Source organism: Sus scrofa, chromosome 1 (assembly GCF_054392235.1).
Source record: "Sus scrofa isolate SSC_HxYL_T2T_F1_AM1 chromosome 1, Sscrofa_HxYL_maternal_Yorkshire_Landrace_v2.0, whole genome shotgun sequence".
NCBI classification, from domain to species: domain Eukaryota; kingdom Metazoa; phylum Chordata; class Mammalia; order Artiodactyla; family Suidae; genus Sus; species Sus scrofa.
This window is the reverse complement of record NC_139383.1, coordinates 82,741,379-82,764,137: the sequence shown is the minus strand read 5'-3', so window position 1 is coordinate 82,764,137 and position 22,759 is coordinate 82,741,379. Positions and strand designations below refer to the sequence as shown.

At 40.0% G+C, this 22,759-nt stretch overlaps 1 protein-coding gene across 25 annotated transcripts in view; it reads right to left on the bottom strand.

Moving 5' to 3' along the window:
* Window positions 1–22,325, bottom strand: part of SNAP91 (synaptosome associated protein 91) — a 157,622-nt gene extending 135,297 nt beyond the window's left edge. For 9 of the 25 annotated variants that reach the window (XM_013992792.3, XM_084963925.1, XM_021091745.2 and 6 more), the window contains exons 1-2: window positions 21,689–21,892; window positions 20,693–20,852 (exon numbers count right to left, since the gene is read on the bottom strand). In XM_013992792.3, the coding sequence (XP_013848246.2) occupies window positions 20,693–20,822 (130 nt within the window). In that variant the 5' untranslated portion in view covers window positions 20,823–20,852; window positions 21,689–21,892. Of the gene's footprint in view, window positions 1–20,692; window positions 20,853–21,144; window positions 21,322–21,375; window positions 21,543–21,688; window positions 21,893–21,919 lie in introns of those variants that run through there. The other 16 variants (XM_021091696.2, XM_021091727.2, XM_084963950.1 and 13 more) reach the window with 7 other exon arrangements.
* Between the last annotated feature and the right edge of the window lie 434 nt (window positions 22,326–22,759).

Sequence of the window (22,759 nt, the reverse complement as noted above, 5' to 3'; positions counted from 1 at the left end):
AGCTAAATAAGGGTCAGATCATACCCTGCACATACACATTTGCCTGGACACTGCCTCCAGGAGTGACGATTGAAACCCTTCTGTGCCATCCCTGAACACTGCAGGTGCACCAGCTCAGGAGTCTCATTCCACATAGGGAGACATTACATTTCTGCAGAGGGCTGGAAGTAGGAGGAGCCATGCCCACTATGTCACTTGGCACAGAGTAAGAGAGAGAATGGAAAAAAACCATAAACACTTTGATTTTCCCTGCCCCCCAAAATTTACCCCATTGTGATGAAAAAGAATGAAAGTGATAAAAATTAAGTTAAAGAATAAAAGAAAATCCTTAACAGGAGTTCCTGCTATGGTGCAGTGGATTAAGAATCTGATCGCAGTGGCTTGGGTTGCTGTGGCGGCAACGAAGTCTGATCCCCAGCCTGGCACAGTAGGTTGAAGGATCCAACATTGCTGCAGCTGTGGTGCAGGTCATAGCTGCAGCTCGGATTCAGTCCCTGGCCTGGGAACTTCTATATGCCACAGATGCAGCCATTAAAAAAAAAATCACTGACATGAGATAAAATGGGTTTGAGGGGCAGAGAAACAGTTCAGTCTTCAGTGTGCTGAGTGTAAGAGTCTATTTTCAAACTCCTTAATTTTGCCTCTATGGTTAGCCAGCTTAAAAGCTTAGGTTTCTCTGGTCTCCAATATTTCCTCCTTACTCTTCAAACATAGTCCTATGGTTTCTATGGCAACTCCTTGCAAATCTAGCCTCTCCATTTTATCCTCCTGGCCATTTCCTTGTTCAGACCTTTAATATCCCTTGACTCACTCCAAGATCTCTATTTAGTCTCCATCCTCCCTAGTGGAGCCATCTTCTAACCTAACCAGATATACAGTCTTAAAAAATGTATTTGATAATGGATTTCCCCTGTTTAAAACTTTGTCTTGGCTTCTCACTGCTTTATAAGATAAAACTGAGAGCTGGTACCTCTGATTCTTTACAACACAGCCCCACCCTTTCCTTTTGCCAACACTAGATATTCCCTGCCCAGTCACGCTTCTTTGCTGGGCAAACTCCTACTCACCTCCAATATGTAGCCAAACATCACTACTTCAGTAAAGTCTTTCTTGATTTTCTTCCGGTAGAACTGGCCATCCCTCCCATGTGCTCTCACAGTACCTTAGTTATACTTTATAATGGTGTAACTATTATACAGCACTTATAACAGCGTATTATTGTTGGTCTGTTTATATGTCTGTCCTAGGAGGCTCTTAATAGAAGCTGCTATGTCTCATCTATTTTTTTCACAGTGTTTCACCAAGTGGAGGCTTATGGAAGATTCTCTGCTAAACTGAGCTCCCCAATGCAATTAGGCATTGCTCAGAGATAGCAAAGGTACTTGTAATTCAAGATTGTTCACCCATCAAGGCTTAGAGTAGAGCTTAGAACATCCCATTCCATCTGCAACATTAGGGACAAAACACTTTAGGACCACCCAAAGAAAGAGAAGCTGGTGGGAGGCCAGAACAGCTTGCTGACAGATCAGCCTTCAAGGTAACTGAACTGTCAGCTCTCTCTTTGTATTTAAATATACTGAAGTCTTTATAACATGCCTTTGAAATGACATAGCACAGCACACAATCATCTAATTAATTCCTCAAAATTAAAAATTCTATTTTGGCTCCCCTACCAAATCATAAAACTATAAAAGCAAGAAAAACAACACCTAGCAGAATATTCTGTGGTCCTCAATAAACATTTGTTGAAGATAGCAATGACAAATGAAACTTAATACATTTTCCTCATACAAAGAATAGTTTTTTAAAAAAGATTAAAAGAAAAAGTATACACAAAATGAGCACTTAAGGTTTCAAATAATTTCAGGATAAATATTTTTTAAATCTGGCTAAGTATTAACCCAATTTCAGTATCCTAATACTCTCTTTACCCTGTCATCTAAGTACAGCCATCAAGAGGGAAGACCGAAAGAATGAGGCCTCAAATTCTGAAAACTGAAAACATTTTTTGACCTCACTCCTCAACAAAGTATGGCTATAAATATCACACCTTTAATTTTCTATTAATTCATGTCAAATATTTGTCTTCAAATCTCTCTCTTTTATTTATGGCTGCACCTGTGGCATATGACAGTTCCCAGGCCACAGACTGAATCCAAGCTGTATCTATGACCTACCCTGTATCTGCTGCAACACAGGATCCTTTAACCCACTGTACCAGGCTGGGAATTAAATCTGCACCTCCACAGCTACCCAGGCCACTGTAGTCGGATTCTTAATCCACTGTACCCCTTTGAGAACTCCCAAAACTCTCACTTCTTCATGTCAGTTGTCTCACCTTTCTTTCTGTCTTACATATTCTATTTCAACATTTAATTCACCATATTTTCTTCAGAGTCTAGAATTTCATCTTCAGTGGTTTACTATCAGTGTCTTCATTTTTCCTTTTATTTCTTTTCCTTTTCTCATCATATATTTCATTTTGTTAAAAATTTTTATCAATCTTAACAACTTCTTTCTACTCCACCCTATCTATGAATAATGGCATTTGCAGCAACATGGATGGAACTAGAGACTCTCATACTAAGTGAAGTCAGTCAGAAAGAGACAGAAAAATACCATATGATGTCATTTATATCTGGATTCTAATATGTGGCACAAATGAGCCTTTCCACAGAAAAGAAACTCATGGAGGGGGAAGGAGTGGGATGGACTGGGAGTTTGGGGTTAATAGATGCAAACTATTGCATTTGGAGTAGATAAGCAATGAGATTCTGCTATACAGCACAGGGAATTATATCTAGTCACTTGTGATGGAATGTGATGGAGGATAATGTAAGAAAAAGAATATATATATATGTATGGCTGGGTCACTTTGCTGTACAGTATAAATTGATAGAACACTGTAAATCAACTATAATGGAAAAAATAAAAATCATAAAAAAGATTAAAAGAAATTTTCTTTGCATTCATAATGAATATAAAAAAATACTCTCAGGTAAGTTTTCTTGAACATAAGGCTAAAAAGGAACATCACGTATTGAAGATTTTCCTAATGATTATGGACACAGAGCAATAACCTAACTTGAGTATCTAAATTTTTTCCAGGACATGCTTCCTAATACTACTGTTATAAACAAATCTTTTCTTGAATAAATAATACTTTGATTAAGACAAATGTAACACATTTCTAATGTACCTCTGCTTTAGCACGGCTTTTGATAAGAACTATGATTTCATTACTCTTCTTTTGCTATATAACTCAAAAGAGATTAGAACATATTTTAAGATCTCAAAATTAGGAAGCACTTGTTGAAAGAAGGTCTGTAGGTCTAGGAAAACACAATTCAGCTCAGTTACACATTAATAATAGAATGTGCAATTCCCTGTTAAAGCAGTAGATACATTAAACAAATTGTTTATTTGGTTATTTATATCCAAACTGACTGACATATCTGCAAGGAAAGAGAAGGCTGACAGTACAAAACCTTATGTATTTTCATACAAGTGAGTCAGCAAACAGAAACAATGAATCTTTACTTCAAAAGAGATGGATAGGTCATAACTTTGGCAATTTCTACTGTTCCATCTCATTCCCTAATACCCTTCAATTTTATCTCTTTTGCTATGCATGATAAGAAAGGTGAGGAGTTCCCTAATGGCCTAGTGGTTAAAGATCTGGTGCTATCACCACTTCTGTGGCTTAGGTCGCTGCTATGATACAGGTTTGATGCCTGGCTGGAAACTTCTGCATGCCACAGTCATGGTCAAAAAAAAAAAAAAGAAAAAGAAAATAAAGGTGAAATGGGTGGTATTAGCTTGGTTCTTATATTAACTAACAGTCCAAAGATAATTATTAAACTAGAATGGGAAAGCCATTAATTTTTCTAAGAACTATAATATAAAGAAAATTATTTAAACTACTATATAACAGTTTCATATAGGATTTGATATACATAATGAGTCTCCTGTGAAGTAGATATCGCTAATATTTTACTTCTCATAAATTTCAACTTCAATGCTCTACTACTGATAATTAATTCTTGGGTTTTTGTTTTTATTTGTTTGTTTTTTGCAGTAGCTTAATGTGGAATCTAAGTTCCCAGACCAGGGTTGAACCTAGGTTGTAGTGGTGAAAACTCCAAGTCTTAACCACTAGACCACCAGGGAACTTTCAATTCAAATCTTAAAAGATGAAAATTTTAACTCAAAAAATCGTACTCACGACTGAAGACAAAGATTTCCCCTTTTCACATTCTTAATAGAGGCTGGCCTGGCTTAGACGTTTTAAGAAATATATAACAAAAAACACAAAGATGTTTAAAAATAAAATAGCTCATAATTATGACCTACTTAAGATTTTGACAAGCTCTTAAGTATATAACCTCTCTAATGTTATGTTGCACCTGGTTAATTCATTTATTAAATGTTATCAATTCTTAACCACAACTATGCAGCTTACTGTTAACTATAAGGACTAAATCTTACACATAAAATTTCCAATGACTCGATTATCTCGCTAACAGATTTTCAAGATGTCTTCAGTACAATGAACATCAGTATCTTTAACATTACTTATTGACTGCATTTTGTCATCTGGTTCTACTAAGTTTTGTTTACCTTTCTATTGGTACTAAAAACTGTCAAACACTTCAAATATATGCCATGATTATACTGTATATATAAATTGAGAATCGCCATGAAACTGATCTCACTTTCAAATCAATCTTGCTATCAGTTCAAAAATCTTTCCTAAGTATTAAAAAGAAATCTTTCCTCAATTCATTGATGCTTAATGCAAAACATATTTAGTGTCTCTCCATTTCTCTTTATGTCTTCATATATAAACCAAAAATGGGACAAAATGCTAACCATTAAGAATCTAGACCTAACAATCAAATCACTCCACATTTTTCATTTTCATCACTTCCTATGTCTTAGAAAACATTTCGGTGAACAACTACCATTATTTTTCTCTAAGAAGCAATACCCCTCTTTTACTAAAAGATGCTCTATTTGAAAAGCTTAATCTCTAAAAATGCTAGGTTTAAACCCATACCAACAAGTCTCAAGAATCTATTTTACTCAAGCACAAGTTATACATGAATTTTGATAATTAGTGCTAACATCTGTCAATAGAATAAAAACAAGATCATGAAGACCACAGAGGGAGGGTTTAATGGCCCAATTCTCTTTTCTTATCTTCTAGGAATAGACTATCATCTCTCAAACAGATGCTACAGATAAGTGGAGAGCAGCTAAGGCCAGGCTCTTTTTGTGTATTTATTACTGCATACTGTACCTGAAAGATACCTAGGACAATAACTGTTAGTGCCCATAAGGCTTATTCCTCTAATAATAATTTGTGGGTAATTTAGGGTTGAAGTTTATGGTTGTTATTGCTGTTTTTAATAAATCTATTTATTTAAATGTTACCATAACCCCATGATGACTTGGAAAAGAGGAGATTGAGGCCCAATGAAATGAAGTTCACCTGGCCAAGATCACAGCCAGAAAGCAACAGAGCCTGCAATTACACTAGGACCTCTCATCACAAATCAGTACCCCTGGCGTACCTTCCAGCACCACCCAAAGTCCTTAATTAACAAGTGTGTGAAAATAAAGGCTTCAGTAGCAAATCATCAAAAGACATAACTGATGAAGGGTGAGACAAGGTTAAGGACAGTCATCTAAAACCACCACCCTCCACTTTTTCTCCCATTTGCCAGAAAAGGACCTTCGAAGGGGGGTTGCCCATCAAGCTAATGAGTTAATGAAATGTCTTTAGAGCTCACCATGGTTTTTTCTCCCTACAACAATCTTATGCCTTTTTTTTTTTTTTTTGGTCGCACCTACAGCATATAGAAGTTCCCAGGCTAGGGGTCGAATCTGAGCTGCAGCTGAAGCCTAGGCCACCGCAACACAGCAAAGCCACATCTATGACCTACTCTGCACCTTGAGGCAAAGCTGGATCCTTAACCCACTGAGCAAGGTCAGGAGACTATGCCAGGTCCCTAACCTGCTGAGCCGCAGTGGGAACTCTGATCCTATGGTGTTTTAACTAGTTTCGTTTTGTTTGGGTTATTGTTTCTTATGACACTAGAGACATAGACAACAAGCCAAAACCATGATACAAAAGAAAAAAAAATCATTAAGTCTTGCATTTAGAACCCCTGGCTCCTCCCCTCATTAGCTGTTGGACTTGAAGTGAGTTCCATCACCTCCCTAGGATAAGATTATTTACTTCACAGGGGTTTGTGAGGATAATAGCACTTGATCATGTACATATGTCAGGCACAAAGATCACCCCCTTCAGCCCTAGAGAGCTCCTTTATTTTACTTCACTTACATCTTATGGGAGAAGACAGACTGCTTCTCTTATATTAAAAAAGAAACTATATCCATGTTAGTACCTAAGTAGCAGCTCAAAGAAAATTTCTTGGTACTAAAATTCTAATATGTTTTGGATAACATATTTTAAGGCAAGTGGTTAATATCAGACTTGATGCCTAAAGTGTTAGGTTTCAAATATGAACATTCAAAACATTCTTTCCTTGTCTCATAATAGTTGTAACAGCCTCTGTTAATGCAAAATATCAAATCAAGAACAACAGCCTTGGACTTCCCCTTGTGGCTCAGTGGTAATGAACCTGACTAGTATCCATGAGGACGCAGGTTCGATCCCTGGCCTCCATCAGTAGGTTAAGGATCAGGCCTTGCTATGAGCTGTGGTGTAGGTCACAGATGTGGCTCAGATCCCGTGTTACTATGACCATGGTGTAGGCTGGCAGCTGCAGCTCCAATTTGACCCCTAGCCTGGGAACTTCCATATGCTCTGGGTATGTGGCTCTGGAAAAAAAAAATCCTTTTGCTACTGAATAGAGCAAGAAAGAACGTCTCCCTATGACCTAACCACAAAAATCACTGGATTATTACTTTTTAAAGACAAGGTCACTGGCAGATGAATCCTGGGCTTAGAACCAGCCAAGCTGAATGTCAATTCTGGGTGTCTAGGTAAATCCACTGAGAAGTTTGCACAGTATTCAGCACAGATAAGTTACCTAGACAAGTGACAGCAAATCTGTTTCATCTTAAATATGAACTGTAATTGACAGGAGAAATCCAAAACACTGTATATGGATGCACTTTGAGGCCAAATCAAAGCTTTGAATAAAAGAGTTCCAGGATCAATCTGCAATGTCTGCCAAGGATGAAGGAATATGCAGTAAGTCTACTGACCAGCCATTAGTCATCCATTTCCAGAATTCTCTGGTTTCACTGAAGAAAGAATTAACAGCAACTAGCTTATTGCTAGCGATTAATGACCATATTACTAAACCAGTGAAGTTTCTGGAGACATCAATGACATAAAATAGGTGTTTTTAAGATACAGGTGACAAGCCACAGTCCAGTTTCTTTTTTTCATGGACATGGTGGGGTCAACACTGTGTGCCCACAGCCATTTCCTTCTCCTCTTGGACTCATAGCTAGACTTCCCTAATTTCCTAATTTCTCCCACATTTTGGTGAGGCCACTGAGTTCTCACAAATAGAAAACAGGCAGAAGTGATGTCTAGACATGGACCTAAATCTTTCCCTACAAAACTCCCCTTTCTGCCTTCTTTCATCTGCTGGATACACACAGAATCCAGTGGAGCACTCTGAAACCCTAGGTGATAAAATCTCTAGATGGAATGTGCTATCCGCAGCAGACTGTGATGTGAGCAAGAAATAAAACTGGTATAAAGCCACGAGCTCTTGGGCTTCCCAACTAGTTAGCTCTGGTTGGACTGGTAATTGTCCCTAGGATTTTGTAAAACTTTAGCTCTCGGAAGAGAGTCCCTTTCTTTTGGTGAAGCTGTTTCCCAAAAGGTTTGATCTATATTCTTGTAACCCCCATTCAAAACAGCCATGATTAACATAGGTATGAAGTAGAAAGTAAAAATTCTCTATCTACAGACATTTTTGCATATATTCTATCAAGAAGTATTATGAACACATATAATATATATATATTTCTTTAAAAATGAAAACTGAATCCTATTTCATAGATTGTCTTTTCACATCACGTATACCTTTACAAACTCATTTTTTAAGGTTGCCCAATAAGTGACTATTTGCACATTACACCATCCTTCTTTAATCAAGTGTTTAAGTGTGTTATTTTGTACTCCTATATACACTGCTGCCACAAATACCCTTGAATGCATAATGGATACTCTTCTCTATTTTTCCAGTTATTTATTTGAGCAAATTTATAGCAAACACATGAGTCAAAGTATTTTCAAGAGTTTTGACTAGTACTGCCAATCTGCCCTCCCAAAAATTTGTACCACCTCCCACCAACCGAGTACCCAATTTACATTCTTTGTTTTTCACCTGGAAAAGCAATGGTAAACTCACCTTAAGGAGCATTGCTTGCTGAATTCACAGTGTTACTGGATGAACTGATTAGTATAATCCACAAAAAGGTCCAAAGTCAAATCTCTATTCTAGCAAAGCACACACATATACACACAGAGATATACAGATATATATATAGAGAGAGAAAGAGAGAGGGAGGGAGAAAACAGACCTCTGACACAGTTATTACTACACATTGTTCTTCACAAAATTGAATAAAGTATAAATAAAAATTAAGTGACTCATTTGGAACCATGATGAGAACTTTTTGGGGAAAAAAAGAACAAGTAGAGAACCACAAAACAAAAAGTAAAGCAGGTGTTAAAACAGCTGTTCTATTGCTGTAGACTGTTCATCAGCACAGACTCAAATCAGTCTCCCATGGAACCTTCCATGAGTATACTCATGCTCATTCAATGGTAGCCAAAAGCAGAATGTTAAATGTTAAAATACCTAATGAAACAGACCAGAAAAACATGAACGCTTTGCAACTGTCGATAAAGGGAGACAAAAAATAACAAATCATTAAGCCATGGCCTAACTAAATTATTTAGCTAGAAGATGGACTGTAAGCTGTACAATTTGATGCTAATCAAGCTGATAATGAGATTACAGAAAGTTTTAAAAAATTCTATTAAGGAAGAATCAATGGAATATCTTCTGATATCTTTTTAATATTTATCTTGGGGAAAAAATTATAAGGATAGTGATGAGAAAGCAACTGGCTTTGGAAAGAAGAGGAGAAAGGTAATATTTTTCACTTGGGTATTTTCTTAACCTAAATTTAATAACTTTCTCATTTGTCTTTGGTTTTAACAGACTAACAGACCAACCTAATGAAGGATGGTGTGAACATACTTAGACATTCTTAATATATGTGATGATGTGGTGGGGGGTTACTTTGTTTTTTTTTGTTTTGGGTTCTTTTTTGGCTACACCCATGGCATATGGAAGTTTTCCAAGGCCAGGGATCAAACCCAAGCCACAGGTGCAGCCATGCTGGATATTTAACCCACTGTGATGGGTCAGGGATTAAACCCATGCCACCTCAGAGACAATGACAGATCCTCAACTTGCTGCACCACAGCGGGATCTCCTGTCTTGGATTTTTAATAGTCAGGAAGCCTGACTTAGAAAATTCTATTATTTCAGTGGTGAGAGGTAAGGAATGCTATAAATTATGTCACCACAGTAAGATCAAACTAAATGGCCTTAAATTAAAGCTTGTTTTAATACGTAGTTTTTAGAAGACCTTCAACTAAATGTCTGTAATCTTCATTGTCATCAATGGCATAGGGAGTATCCTCTGGTGTCAGCACCCAGGAACAAAAGAGGCAGGCAAAAGACAAGCAGAGAGAAAAGGTAAGAAGGGTTCAGGCTGTCAGGATGAGTCCTAGAACCCTTATCAGGGACCCCATCACAACTGTCCTTGTATCAGAAGTGCCCAGGGTTACATTTGCACTTATCCTAAATTTGAATTCACACCATTAAAGTGTGTGTGCATGTATGTATATTAAAATATTTGTGTGTATATATATATATTTTTACATTTCCTGCATGATCCCACACAGAGGATATTATCTGGCACAGACACAGCAATTAGAGCTAGGCGAACAAAGCAATGACCCCATCAGGCTACCTACTCAAGACAGATAAGAATTATCTAGTATTAGCAAACATAAAATGTGTGATTTTTGCCTCTTTGAGACTCAGCTTCTTCATCTGTAAAAACGAAGAGGTCGAAAATTTTCTAATATTCTCTGCAGCCCAGAAGGGCCTCTGGATATGGTATTTGTCCATACCCCAGGTCTTATCTGGTAACATTATCAGTCTTCTTATATTCAGGACTTTTAACTTCTTTCAGTTCCTAATGCGCCTTGCTCACTCTGTGCCTCTTCCAAGACAGCAGTCCGTGGTGGCCCTTGCCAACACCTCATCTATGTAAGTCATGCTTATCCTTCAAGGCTGGGTTTAAACATCACTTCTTCTGCAATGCACATGCACAGATGTCTTCCCCTCCCCCGTTAAAACTTCTAGAATTACCTGCAGTTTTTTTTCTCTTTCTTCCCTAGTAAGTTGCATGCTCTCTGATGCCAAGAGCTGTGTGTATCTTGTTCACTGCAGTATCCATGCCTCCTGGAACAATTCCTGGTGTTAAGTAAACACCCAAATATTTGTTGAATGAATAAATAATGGGATTGTACATAATAAGCTACTGAAAGCCTCAATACTAAAAGTGATTTCCAATTCCTCCAAACAGGTCATTAAAAGCCAAGTTAAATTTGTTGACATTCATCACTCTCTTCACAAAAGCAAAAGAAGCCAAAGCTAGCTGAAGCTTGTCCCCTCTCCTCAGTGCTTTTCTAAAACCCTCAGGTTGTTAATGGTAATATCACACCACTATACACATGACAAATGGTATCGTTTCAGTGAAAACTAACAGCATAGATCTACTTTTGAAATAATGCTTTTCTCCTGTATCTCTCCTTACCACCATGGAGACAGTTATAAATTGTAAAATGGTTGCTGAAAAGCAATGCTACTCAACTGTATCCAACTCAGATCAAACCAAACAAGCACACACATTTACACACACAAGATGCTGGTGAAGAATAGTCTCTGATATTAATACCCAACCATCTACTAGATCATCATTAAGGATATGCACTGAGAGAAGTGCACGTATGCCTTAAATCCCCAGCCAAAAAAATTTTCATGTCAAGGGTATAATTCTCCTCAAATTACATTTCTGTCATGTCACAAGAATGCAAGTGTTGAGAGGTTGCCCAAAAATGTGTATTAACCAGGTATGGTAAGCAATTTAATGTTTATTCTATTTGTTTGTTTTTTTTTTCAATATCACACTTCTATTGCTTTCATAAACTCGAGAGAAACTGAATCCAATTTAACTCCTTGCTCTTCTGAAAGATTAGTAAGTAAATCTTTAAATCAAAAGCGATTATAAGACAAAGTGGGGACTTCCCTTGTGGCACAGTGGAGTAAGATCCAGGGTTGTCACTGCAGCAACTTGGGTCCCTGCTGTGGTGCAGATTTGATCCCTGGCCTGGAAACTTCCATATGCTGTGGGTGTGGCCAAAAAAAAAAAAAAAAAAAAGAAAGAAAAAGAAAAAAGAAAAAAAAGTAAAGAAGAGGAAAAAAAATGTAGGAAATGTGTAATAAAGAACCATTCGGCAGATGTTTACCTAAACCTGCTACATGCTGTGTTTCATGTTAGGGAAGAGGCAGCCACCAAACCCACTAGAGCTCCATGACTGACACGGCAGGGACAGAAGCAAAGGGGGCCACTGACTTATTGAGAAGGAATGACTGAAGCTAGGTTTCAGAAATGAGATTTTTAAAATATATTAAAACACAGAAACAGCATGTCCAAAGGTCCCAGAGTGATGCAGGTTACAGTGAAACTGATGAATGTCAAAGTTGCTCTGGAATGAACTGTGAGTGGGTAATGGGAGGACAGGGGATATGAAAACAGTCTGGGTCCATCTCTAGCACACAGGTGGAGATCAAGGGAAAAAACATCTGATAACTTAGATAAATATTACAGGCATCTTCCACCCATTCAGCTGTACTCATGAGAAAATAGAAGCAATCCCCAGGGCCAGCAGTGAAAGAAGACTCAGAAAACCATGAGGTAAACTGATACTTAAGAGAATGCTACCCTAAGGCTGTGTGTTAGTCTGAGTGGCCAGAGGCTTAGATTTTAACAGCCCTGTGGGGAAGAGAAGACAAGGTCGTTGGAACTAAGCAAGATGGCTAACCTCAAAGAGTTACTCCCTTATTGAAATTAGGAGGAAAAAAAAAAGAACACCTTCAAGCAAAGGAAGAAGAAGGAACACGTAACTCACTCAATATAGCCTCCTGGTAGAAATAAAGGAAAAAAGAATCTCTGGGGCATTTGTAATTATAGCTTTTCACTGTGCCCAAGTTTGTGATTTAGATTTATATTATAGATTCACACTCCTCCCTCAATTCAAGACCCGTAGAGCCATTAACATTTCAGAATTTAGGATAGTCCAGATTTTGCAAAAGTAATATGGTACATACACCATATACTAAGTAACTCTGTATAATCTAGGAAACACACCATAATATAAAAATATTCCTGAAGCTCAATACATGAATCTTTGTGGTACATAGTACAATGGCTATTTCCTATCAAGTTTTGCCACCAAATGATTTACAAAAAGAACTTTGTTCTTCTAAGCTTTTTGGATTTTCAAATTATAGATGAGGATAATGGATCTGGACCTACACTAGATGGGAAGTTCCAACAGCACAAATCAGCTTAAGGTGCTCCCAGGATGGTAGCATTCGTGGGTCCTTGCAGAAGCAAACACAAGTCCTCTCTAGGTGATCCAAGGTTTTCCAGGATTCCCACAGATGAAGTCCTAGCCAACATGATCTCAGTCCAAAAGTATACAACACTTGGGGAAAAAAAAATCGTAATTGAGGGTCAGGCAAAAACAATAGCAGAAATAGAGTTTCATGTAATGGATCTATGAGACAGAATATAAAATGAATTGTATTCAAAATGGTAAAGAAATAAAAGAGGAACTCAAAAAAGTGAGCAAGAATTATATGTGATCCTCAAAGAGGGCAATTTTGAAAAACTTTAAAAATGAAAAATACGCATGAATAAAATTAAAAACTAAGGATGAGTAAAAGCAGACAAGACACAGCTGAAGAGAGAGTGAATGAACTGGAAGGTATGTGAAAAACAAAGCATGCCAGAGAGTAAGTAAAGGGTTAGAAATGATGAAAGGTCTATTTAGAGATATAGGATGTAATGAGAAGGTTCAGCATGTACATAATCATGTTTGAAGGAAAGAAGAAATGAATGAGTATAGGCAACCATCAAAGGTAACAGAAAGATGGAGCATTTTCCAGAACTGATGTGAAACATGAATTCTTAAATTTAGGAAACCATCAAGCTCCAAATAGGATAAATAAAAAGAAAGTTATATCTAAATGTACATACAGTACACACAGAGAAGACACAAGATTTTCAAAGCAGCCCCCCAAACAGAGATTGTCTAAGGGCAGCAGACTAATAGATGACTTCTGAACAGCAACAATGTAAACCAAGTATTATCTTTAAAGAGAAAATAATTCAATCTAAAACTGTATATCCAGATAAACTATCCTTCAAAAATAAAGTTTTTGTTTCTTTGATTTTATTTATTTTTTTATTTTTTTTTGCCATGCCCATGACATCTGGAAGTTCCCAGAACAGAGACCAAACCCATACCACAACAGCAACTTGAGCTGCTGCAGTCACAATGCTGGATCCTTAACCCACTGTGCTACGGGAGACCTCCTAAAATAAAGTTTGTGTGTTTGTTTTTTTTTGTTTTTTTTTTTGGTCTTTTTAGGGCCGCACCCACAGCATATGGAAGTTCCCAGGACAGGGGTCAAATCGAGCTACAGCTGCTAGCCTATGCAACAGCAAGATGGGATCCCAGCCACATCTGGGACCTACACCACAGTGCATGGAAACTGCAGATCCTCAACCCACTGAGCAAGGCCAGGGATTGAACCCACAATCTCATGGTTACTAGTCACATTTGTTTCTGCTGCGCCACAAGGGGAACTCCATAAAATATAAAGATTTTCTAAAAGACAAAAACAGACTTTACTCCTAAAGAGCTTCACTGGAGGAGTTTCAAAAGGATATAGTAGAGAAAATCTTAGGCAGAATGAAGGAATGGTGAGCAAAGAAGGAATGGAGGTTAAAATAATGGTGACATAAAACCCTGGACAATAATGGCAAGTAAGAAGTGGGTAACTGGAATTAAAAGTTTCTAAATTTCTTTGAGAAGGAAAAAAAAGAGACACTGATTGACTTGAGACTTCAAATATGCATATTAAGTTTTTACAGGCAATCACTAAAAGAACTGAAAAAGTATATACAGCTTCCAAATGACAGCTGGGGAAAGCTGGAATCAAAGTAAAACCCAAGCAACTGAAAGAAGACAAAAAACAAACACATAAGGGGAAATCAGTAAGGCCCATATATCAGTTGTCATGATGGTGGGAGTATCAATAATGGTACTAGTAATGGCTATCTACAATAGTGGGAGTAACAGCTGATGTTTCTTGCATGTTTGTGTGTCAAGCTCTGGCCTGGGTATCTTACAGGAATCTCTCTCACTCCTCACCAAAAGTGAAGTAGGTACTAGTACTAATCACTTAACAGATGAAGCTCATTACTGATCTAAACCAAGCAGAAGACAGCTAAAGAAGATGTCAGAGAGTTTACAAGAACTGATCACCCACTGTATCTGAGAGAGGAGAAGAACCTGGAGTCGCCTGAACAATACCTGACACATCACAAGGATTCTAATATTTCATGCATGCACTAAGCCAATCAAAGATACAGACTATCTAAAGGATGCTAGAGTTGTGTCTGTTCTCTTTGGGATGGTGAGTTTCAAGAAGCTGGACTGTGAAAGAAAAGCAAGGGATGACAGGTGGGTTGCTAGAAGAGGTCATAGAATTCAAGCAGAGTCATGTAGGAGGTTCTGTTTGTTTTCAATGGAGATACTTAAAAATTTCATAAAAGAGCTAGAGGAAGAGGTTAAAGATATGGATAACAGAGAGACTAACTGATGTAGAAAGGAGGGGAGTTATATCTTAAAATAAAATTGCTAACCCGAGAATAGCAAAATAGCCAAAAAAAGCAAAACTACACAATGCAGCAAAGATCTAGCTTCTCTCTCTTGGGTAGCTAGGAATAGCATTTCACAAAATCTTTTAGAAGATATTAGATCCTTCTCAAAGATTCATAGTAGGAATTCCCTTATGGTGCCAAGGGTGAAGGATCCAGCATTGTCACCCCTGTGGCACAGGTTCAATCCCTGGCCAGGGAACCTCCACATGCCATGGGTGTGCCCCCCCAAATTGGAAAGATGAATAGAGAAACCTATGTATACATTGTGGGAGGCTGTCCTCACACACTTGGGACAAATGAAGAGAGAACAGGAAAACAGCTAGAGAAGAGCTATGGGTTTCAGGGTACAATTCTCTCTCTGGTTTGTGCTTTCACCCAACTGCTCCAAGGAAAACTCCATTATTTTTTACTTACAGGTTATCGTGAAGTTGACAGTGTTAACTGTTCTTCCCTTTATGAAAAGCAAAAATAAACTTCCACATTACATAAACACCTAAGGAAAAACAGCCAGCCAACATGTCCTTTTACAAGCAAACAAAATGTTTCTCTGTAAACAGAAAGGAATTTATGAACAAAGTGAAACTGAATAATAAAATATTTTTAATGGCAAGAATGAGGCTTTTCAAATAACTAAGATTATCCTTGAAGGTCTTCTCAGGAGCTACTGGCTCAGGAACTGAGTGGCCTAAAACATCACTCTGTAAGGAAAGCATCCTCGGCCTCAGGGAACAGGGTTCTATGTCACTTCTGACCTTCTTTACCAAGTTAGCGAAACCAAGATAAGCTCCAAACCGATCCCAGCATCAATCAATTTCAGTACAGGAGGTAAGATATTTGAAGGAAATTTACTTGTGAAAAGCTAAGGGAAAGATCCATGGCAACTAAGTGCACAGATTAAATGTCAAATAAGACTTCAGCAGCCAATTATTAAACATTAAAACTACTTTGGCAATGTACCAAATATCTAGATTTTAATCTAAAATTTAGCAAGCTAATATTGCAATTAAGATATGAATTTACCTACTACATAGTTTTATAGTTTTTTCCACATATGTACAACCTTTTCGATCACAAGAACAACTTCTAAATAATTGATGTGAGTTACCAATTTTATACAGGTTCTAAGAAAATATCTGCTAACCACACTGATCTCAAAGGGGAAAAAATACCTAAAGTGACCCAAAGATATTTAATGTTATACCATAAAAAACATTTCTCTGAAAATGTGGAAGTAAAAAGATCCTTCTTGTTCCAACAGCTGATGTAAAGCCTGCTTAATTAAGTCGTTTCTAAAGCAGGCTCCCTACTATTACCTAAGATTCTTTGCCACTCTTTTGCTTCTCCTGCTCCTGCCAACTGTTAAACCCCACATAAACTCTTTGCTCTGCTCTAGGGATGCCGAACAGCATCTGAGAATGTCATAGGACCACACGGACCGGCTCCTTCAGATTTAAGGTATGAATAATAATGGCTTGGATGTTTTTCAGAAGTCTATTTTCCTCATCTCTTCTTGACTGCCTGAAAAATAATAGAGACTGTTCTAAACCATCTCCATACCTGGGCTGGACCTTTTGGTAAAATCGAGGAGGGAGCACAGGGTATGCCTTCATATAGAAAATCAGAGGGTATATTTAGACAATAACAAATAGTTAAATGAGAACAATTGGAATCAAAGTAAAATATATTTACAGCAAGTTAGTACACGTCTCATACTGAAAGTCTCCCTTAGTGTTCAGAAATTGTTCTAAAGAGCAATTAGCCAAAATGAATCCTATGTAAGGACTGTCAAACTTTCCAAAATTTTTCCTGCAAGTGTTACTTTGGGCCAACTCTATTTTGCTGTTGTTCTTTAACCCTGACACAGCACTTGGGATAAGCAGTAGGTGTCCTACAGATCCTGTTACTTGATTATTTCACTTAGGCTATCCCTTAGGCCATCAACTACAACACAGAAAAGGAAAAGCAATGAAAATGTAAAACAGGAGTTCCCGTTGTGGCGCAGCAGAAACAAATCCGACTAGGAACCATGAGGTTGTGGGCTCAATCCCTGGTCTCACTCAGTGGGTTAAGGATCCAGCGTTGCTGCGAGCTGTGGTGTAGGTCGCAGATGTGGCTCTGATCTGGCATTGCTGTGGCTGTGGCGTAGGCTGGCAGCTGTTGCTCCAATTCGACCCCTAGCCTGGGAACCTCCATATGCCGTGGGTGAGGCCCTAAAAAGACCAAAGACAAAAAAAAAAATGTAAAATAGTTTATATTTTGTAACATAATGCAACCAAGGAGGTGGATGCTGGCCAAGTCCTGGATGTACTATCAAATCGGTACAAAATGCTACAGGTGGATCCGGAAAAGCTAATACCGAACTAACATCCATTAGGTGTCTAGTTTTCATGTGCAAAGGGCAACATTATTATAGTAGAATATGCAATAAAAGTTTTACATAATCCAAGAGTACCTTGAAGTAGATAATCCTTTATTAGATTAAGGTTAATCATACCTATTTTATATATAAATGCTGATTATAGCAAAGCTTTTCTGAATAATTTTTTTCTCCAAGAAACATACTCTTATTGAAGAAAAGGAGGGAAAAATTGAGAATATATGCCTAGAGTTCCCTTATTTCTACCTTCTCCCTTTATTTAATTCTATCTCCGGATGTTAACAAATCATTTCTTCAAATGTATATAATCATGTATCAATAAGCATCATTTTATAAATTACCATAATTAATAAGAATTTTTGTGGCCTATCAGCCTAAAGAGAAAAAAAATACTTTAAGTCAGTACTTTACTATTAAGTACACATTCTTAGATTCTGAGTTCATTCAATTAATCCAGTGCCTTTATAAAAAAATCATGGAACCATATACTCTATTCTTATAATTTTCTAATCTGAACTCCAAATGATAAAGTTATACACAAATCAAACTAAGTAAAACTCTTTTTGATTTCAAATCCCCAACTCTATAATTTGTGCTCTTTTCCTCCCACCTAGTGTTTAATATTTTCAAAACTAAAACACTAACTACTTAAAAGTATTTCAATGTACAAAGTGAAATTTAGTTATATGTTTGCATGTTATAATAACTGGTGTGACTCACTTTTAACACTGGTGTGTTACTGGAAATGTGTGAATAAATTACTGAGGTAATCTACTGTTATTTAAAGGAACATTACAAGGGATTCTGTGCAAAGACACCTGCTTACAGTGCATATACGTACATTATATGTTCATATTTTCCATATGAACATTATCTTTACTTAAAATAGGAAATATCAGTAACATGATACTTATCTTTCTAAATTCTACCCTAAGGTTAGTTTTAAGTGAGGATAATTTGTTTTACGGCTTATTGGAAAGGTAAAATAGTAAAAAGAAAATCCAATACTACTCAGTGCTTGGCTTATTATCATTTTCTTAAGTGACAGAATTAAATTTTTTTTTCATACATATCATAGAGTGTGTGTAATCATGACGCCCATTTTTACATAAAACCATGCAAACAGGATGGGTGCAAACAAGATTAGACCATTCAGGTTCTCATGGTTTCCATTCTCCCCCTCTCAGTAGAGAATAGCACTAAATAAACCACAGATGGCAGTTAAGTGCAGTGGTTAAAAGCTATGGATGTTAATTACCTTCATTGAACCTGTTAAGTGGTAATAAATAATGTAAAACTCAGTGTCAGGCATATAGTAGCTGCTCAATAAATGTTTGGCTCTTATACTTATTCATGTTAATAATTCAATGCCAGCTCCTATTTCAACTACTTCCTTTAAATACAGAATCTTCCCCTTAGGTTTCATATCTTCAAAATCACCTCACTCACCGACATATGCTGGAGATTCTGAAAAATTTCCCACCCTGAAAATGTATAAGATTTTTCAAGATCTAATGATTAAGGTGACTAGATATAGAAAAGTCTGTCTTTATCTGAATCATGTTTAATGAAATGCTCAAACCTGTGAATGTTCCCCTGAAGGTTGTCTACGTATTGATCTACCATTTTCCAATCATTCAGCAAATACATAACCTATAGCTTTTTTTATTGTAAGGATTTGCTACATTGACACACACCTTTAAGACATGAGTCACTTTTCCAGAGTTGGGGAAACTGATGAAAAGATGGTTAAATGATTCAGCATGTTGCAGCAAAAAGAGCTGGCCAGGAATTGATAATTTCCACTTCTGTTAAGCGCACTGACCCTGGTAACTTCTCTCAATCTGTACTGCACGTATAACACATGATACCATAATCAACAAATTTTGTTAGAAATTCCCTCAGGAAAGGAGCAGTGGTGTTTTCCCTTCAGACAAGCTTCTAGAAGCATCATTATTCAATTTGATGAGAAAACAGTTTCCAAAGACTGGATAACCCTCATGCTGTTCAGCTGTAAGCTTCATCAAGCTTTGCTTACACAGATGATAGGACCAGAGCCTATTCCAGCAGTGGTGCCATTTTCTCAGCTGCACAAGGCAGACTCTGGGGAAGGGCCGAAGCTGAAACACACACACACAAAAGAAACACCCAAAAATGGGCAAAGGAAGCCAGGTGGGAAATGGGTATGGCTAGACCTGTGTCTTTCATGCCACTGATGACTTTTATCAATACACAGATCCTGAGCAGGTCCAAAACACTGAGAAGCAACTACAGAATATATTCTAATGGAATATATTCTAATTATAAGGCACCTCAGAACTCAAAGCAAGCGAAAGCTTTTTTCTAAAGGTCCTTATTTGCTCTTCAACAACAAAAAATTTACTATATTAATCAAATGAAATCTTCATTTCAGAAATATATAGATTCCCAACTAGACTAATGCTTTTCCCCATCAAACAACCAATACTAAAAAAAAAAAAAAAAAAAAAAAAAATCATGAACTGAATGTTTTCACTTAAAACTGCACCTTCTCAAATGCTGAGAAAGCACGTCCATTTTGTACCCACAGCATGGTCATTCCGCCCAGCAGTTTCTGAGAAAGGGACAAAGAAGTGTGCCAGGATGTGTAAAATGAAATCACCATTATCTATGAAATGCAATTTCCTCATTCAAGAGCTTAAATTTATTTCAGTTAGGTGTGGTTACATGTAACACACACTCATACACCAAATCTCAGCAGCAGCACTGAAAAAGACACTATTTAAAAATGATCCAAAATATATTTAGGAAACAACTAGGGTGATACGTTTGACCTTCCTTGAACCCATTTTTGTGGTTATTGTTGTTAGGACTGTGCAACCCCTGATTTCCTTTAATATGGACTGGAGAGGGGATGGAGAAAGGGGGCGGGGGGAGGTGAAAAGTGCCTAATCCAGAATGTACGATTTCTCGGTATCTTAAAGTATTAATAATCTTTTTTTTTTTTTTCTCCACCAAGACCTTGGAGAGTCAACAGAAAGAAAAAAAGGGGGGAGGGATTCAAAGACAAGGTTTCAGGGCTGACCCAAGGCAAGGCCTCCACAATGGGAGGTTCTGAGCACAGAGGCAGCCCAGCTGGGAGTTGAAGGCTGCAGCATTACCGACAGCGAGCTCAGGCCCTGCCCTCCGCATCCAGGGTGCCTCTGCCTTGCGCATGTCCCACTTATATAAAGAGATGCTTACAGTCCAAGTGCTTTTTCTTAGGGCCCATCACTTCATGAGTGGTGGCTTTGCAGACCGCTCTAGCTACAGCGGAGCCTGTCACGCTGTACTGAGCGGCAGCGATCCGATCCGTGAGCGTTTGGCCCGACATCTTCTCCGGCCGCGTCTACCGCCTCCTCTTCTGCGGGAAAGAAGGGGAGACGGTCCTGCTTTGAGCCGCAGACTCTACCCTCAGAACACCCAGACCTTGCCTCCTCCAGCCGCACAGCGGCTCTCTTCCCCGTCCCCGCCCTGGTACCTTGGGCGACCGGGTCTGGGGAGGTCTTGAGCAAGACTCTAGGACCGTCACGGAACCTCAGTGCGGGCTCCGGTCCCAGCATCGTGACAATGTCCCCGACCGATCCCGCCCCACCCCCCGTGCTGCTTGCCTCACCCCTCCGCGCACCCCAGTCCATCAGCACTTTCCCTGCTACCTTGATCTCCGGGTGCCAGACCAGCCCCCGCGAGCGTCGGGGTTATTCCCTGGGCGCCGCGCCTGCCAAGCGCCCACCTCGCGCTTCCTAGCCGCACCGTTTCCTCCTAGAATGGATTGGATACCCAAGCCCTGGCCGCCTCCCTCCTCCTTCTTGCGCTCCTGCAGCAATGAGCTCGTCCTCCCTCGGTCGCGGCGATTATCCTAGCGTTGCGCCATGTTACGCGCTCACCTCCCTTTCCTTCCCCGCCGCGGTCTCCAAAGCCCGGCCGAGGCCCTTCGTCCAGGTCCCCTCCCCTCGCCCCCAAATCCCTGCTGCAGGGGCCGCCCGGGAGCTCTGCGGAGGCGCCGGAGTCTCAGGGCGCCTCGCCCTTCCTGACGGCGGAGCAGAGACAGGCTGACAGCCCAGCCCCCGCCGGCACTCCGGCGCGCCGCGGAGCTGTCACCCGGCTGCTGCCCTTCTCCCCGCCCTAGGATTATCCTCTCCGGATCCTCGCGCGGCCCTAGCACCAGGAGGGGGGCCGAGCGGGGTCGCGAGTACTCACCCCGCCGCAGAATCAGGGGAGCCCGGGCCGCCGGGGGAAGTCGAGCCAGGTGGGTGTGTGCGGCCGCGCGCGGACCCGGTGCCCCGGGGCGCGACGCCCCCAGCCCTGGCCCGGCCCCCGCCCTCGCTCCGCGGTCTCTGCACCCGCACTCGTGGCCCCAGGAGCCAGCCGCACCCGCCCGCCGCCGCGTCTCTCCAGCACTCCGCGCTGCGTCCCCATCCCCGCCCCCACCTCAGCTGTGGCTGCTCCAAAGAGTCAGGTGACGGCGGCGGACAAACCCGGGCGAGCTCTCCGCCGAGCGCCTCGCGGCCCCCTCCCAGCTACTCACACACACCGTTCCCCGGAGCCGCGAGCTTACAGGCCGGGGGGCGCCGCACGCGAGCATCCCCGGCAGGCTCGAGGAGAGAAGGAGGCGGGGAGGCAGGGAGGCCGACACCTACCTAGCCAAGCACCCTCCTCGAGGTGCGCAAACGCCCCTCCGCTCCCTGGACCCGCACCCAGCACGACAGTGCGTGCGCGCGCACCGCGCACACCTGAGGGCTGCCTGCGGGATGCGCCCAGGGCGGCGGGGGCGTTGGCGCAGCCGGGAGAGTGAGCTTCTGGAGTTGTGTTCCGTGAAGGCCTGGGCTGGGGCGTCGTCGCTAGGTGCCTGGCAGAGCCCAGCCCCTCCTCCCCTACATCTGACTCGCCCGCCAGTGGAAAGCAGCCGATGCCCAGATAGGCAGGGCGATTTAAAATGTCAGATTCTGCTGGCCAACCGCGCCGTTACCTGGGGCGTCTTCCCTCAACTCCTTGGGGGTCTTTTACTTGGCCCTGTTATAGTTGGGAGCTGGGATAAGCATCGTATCCTAGTCACTTAACATTAAATGGATAGTGACCTCTACTACAAAGACAAATAATTAACAAAACCATCCATCGAGTCCCAGATCATATTTACAGTAATCATTTGGGTCTGTAAGGAAAACTCTTTGTACCTTTAAGTAATTACGGTCAATTAAATGTAGTGTTTGAGTGTCTTAGGTATTTGAATTGCGTACATGGATTTCTGCTCAGGGATTTGGCTAGGTTAAT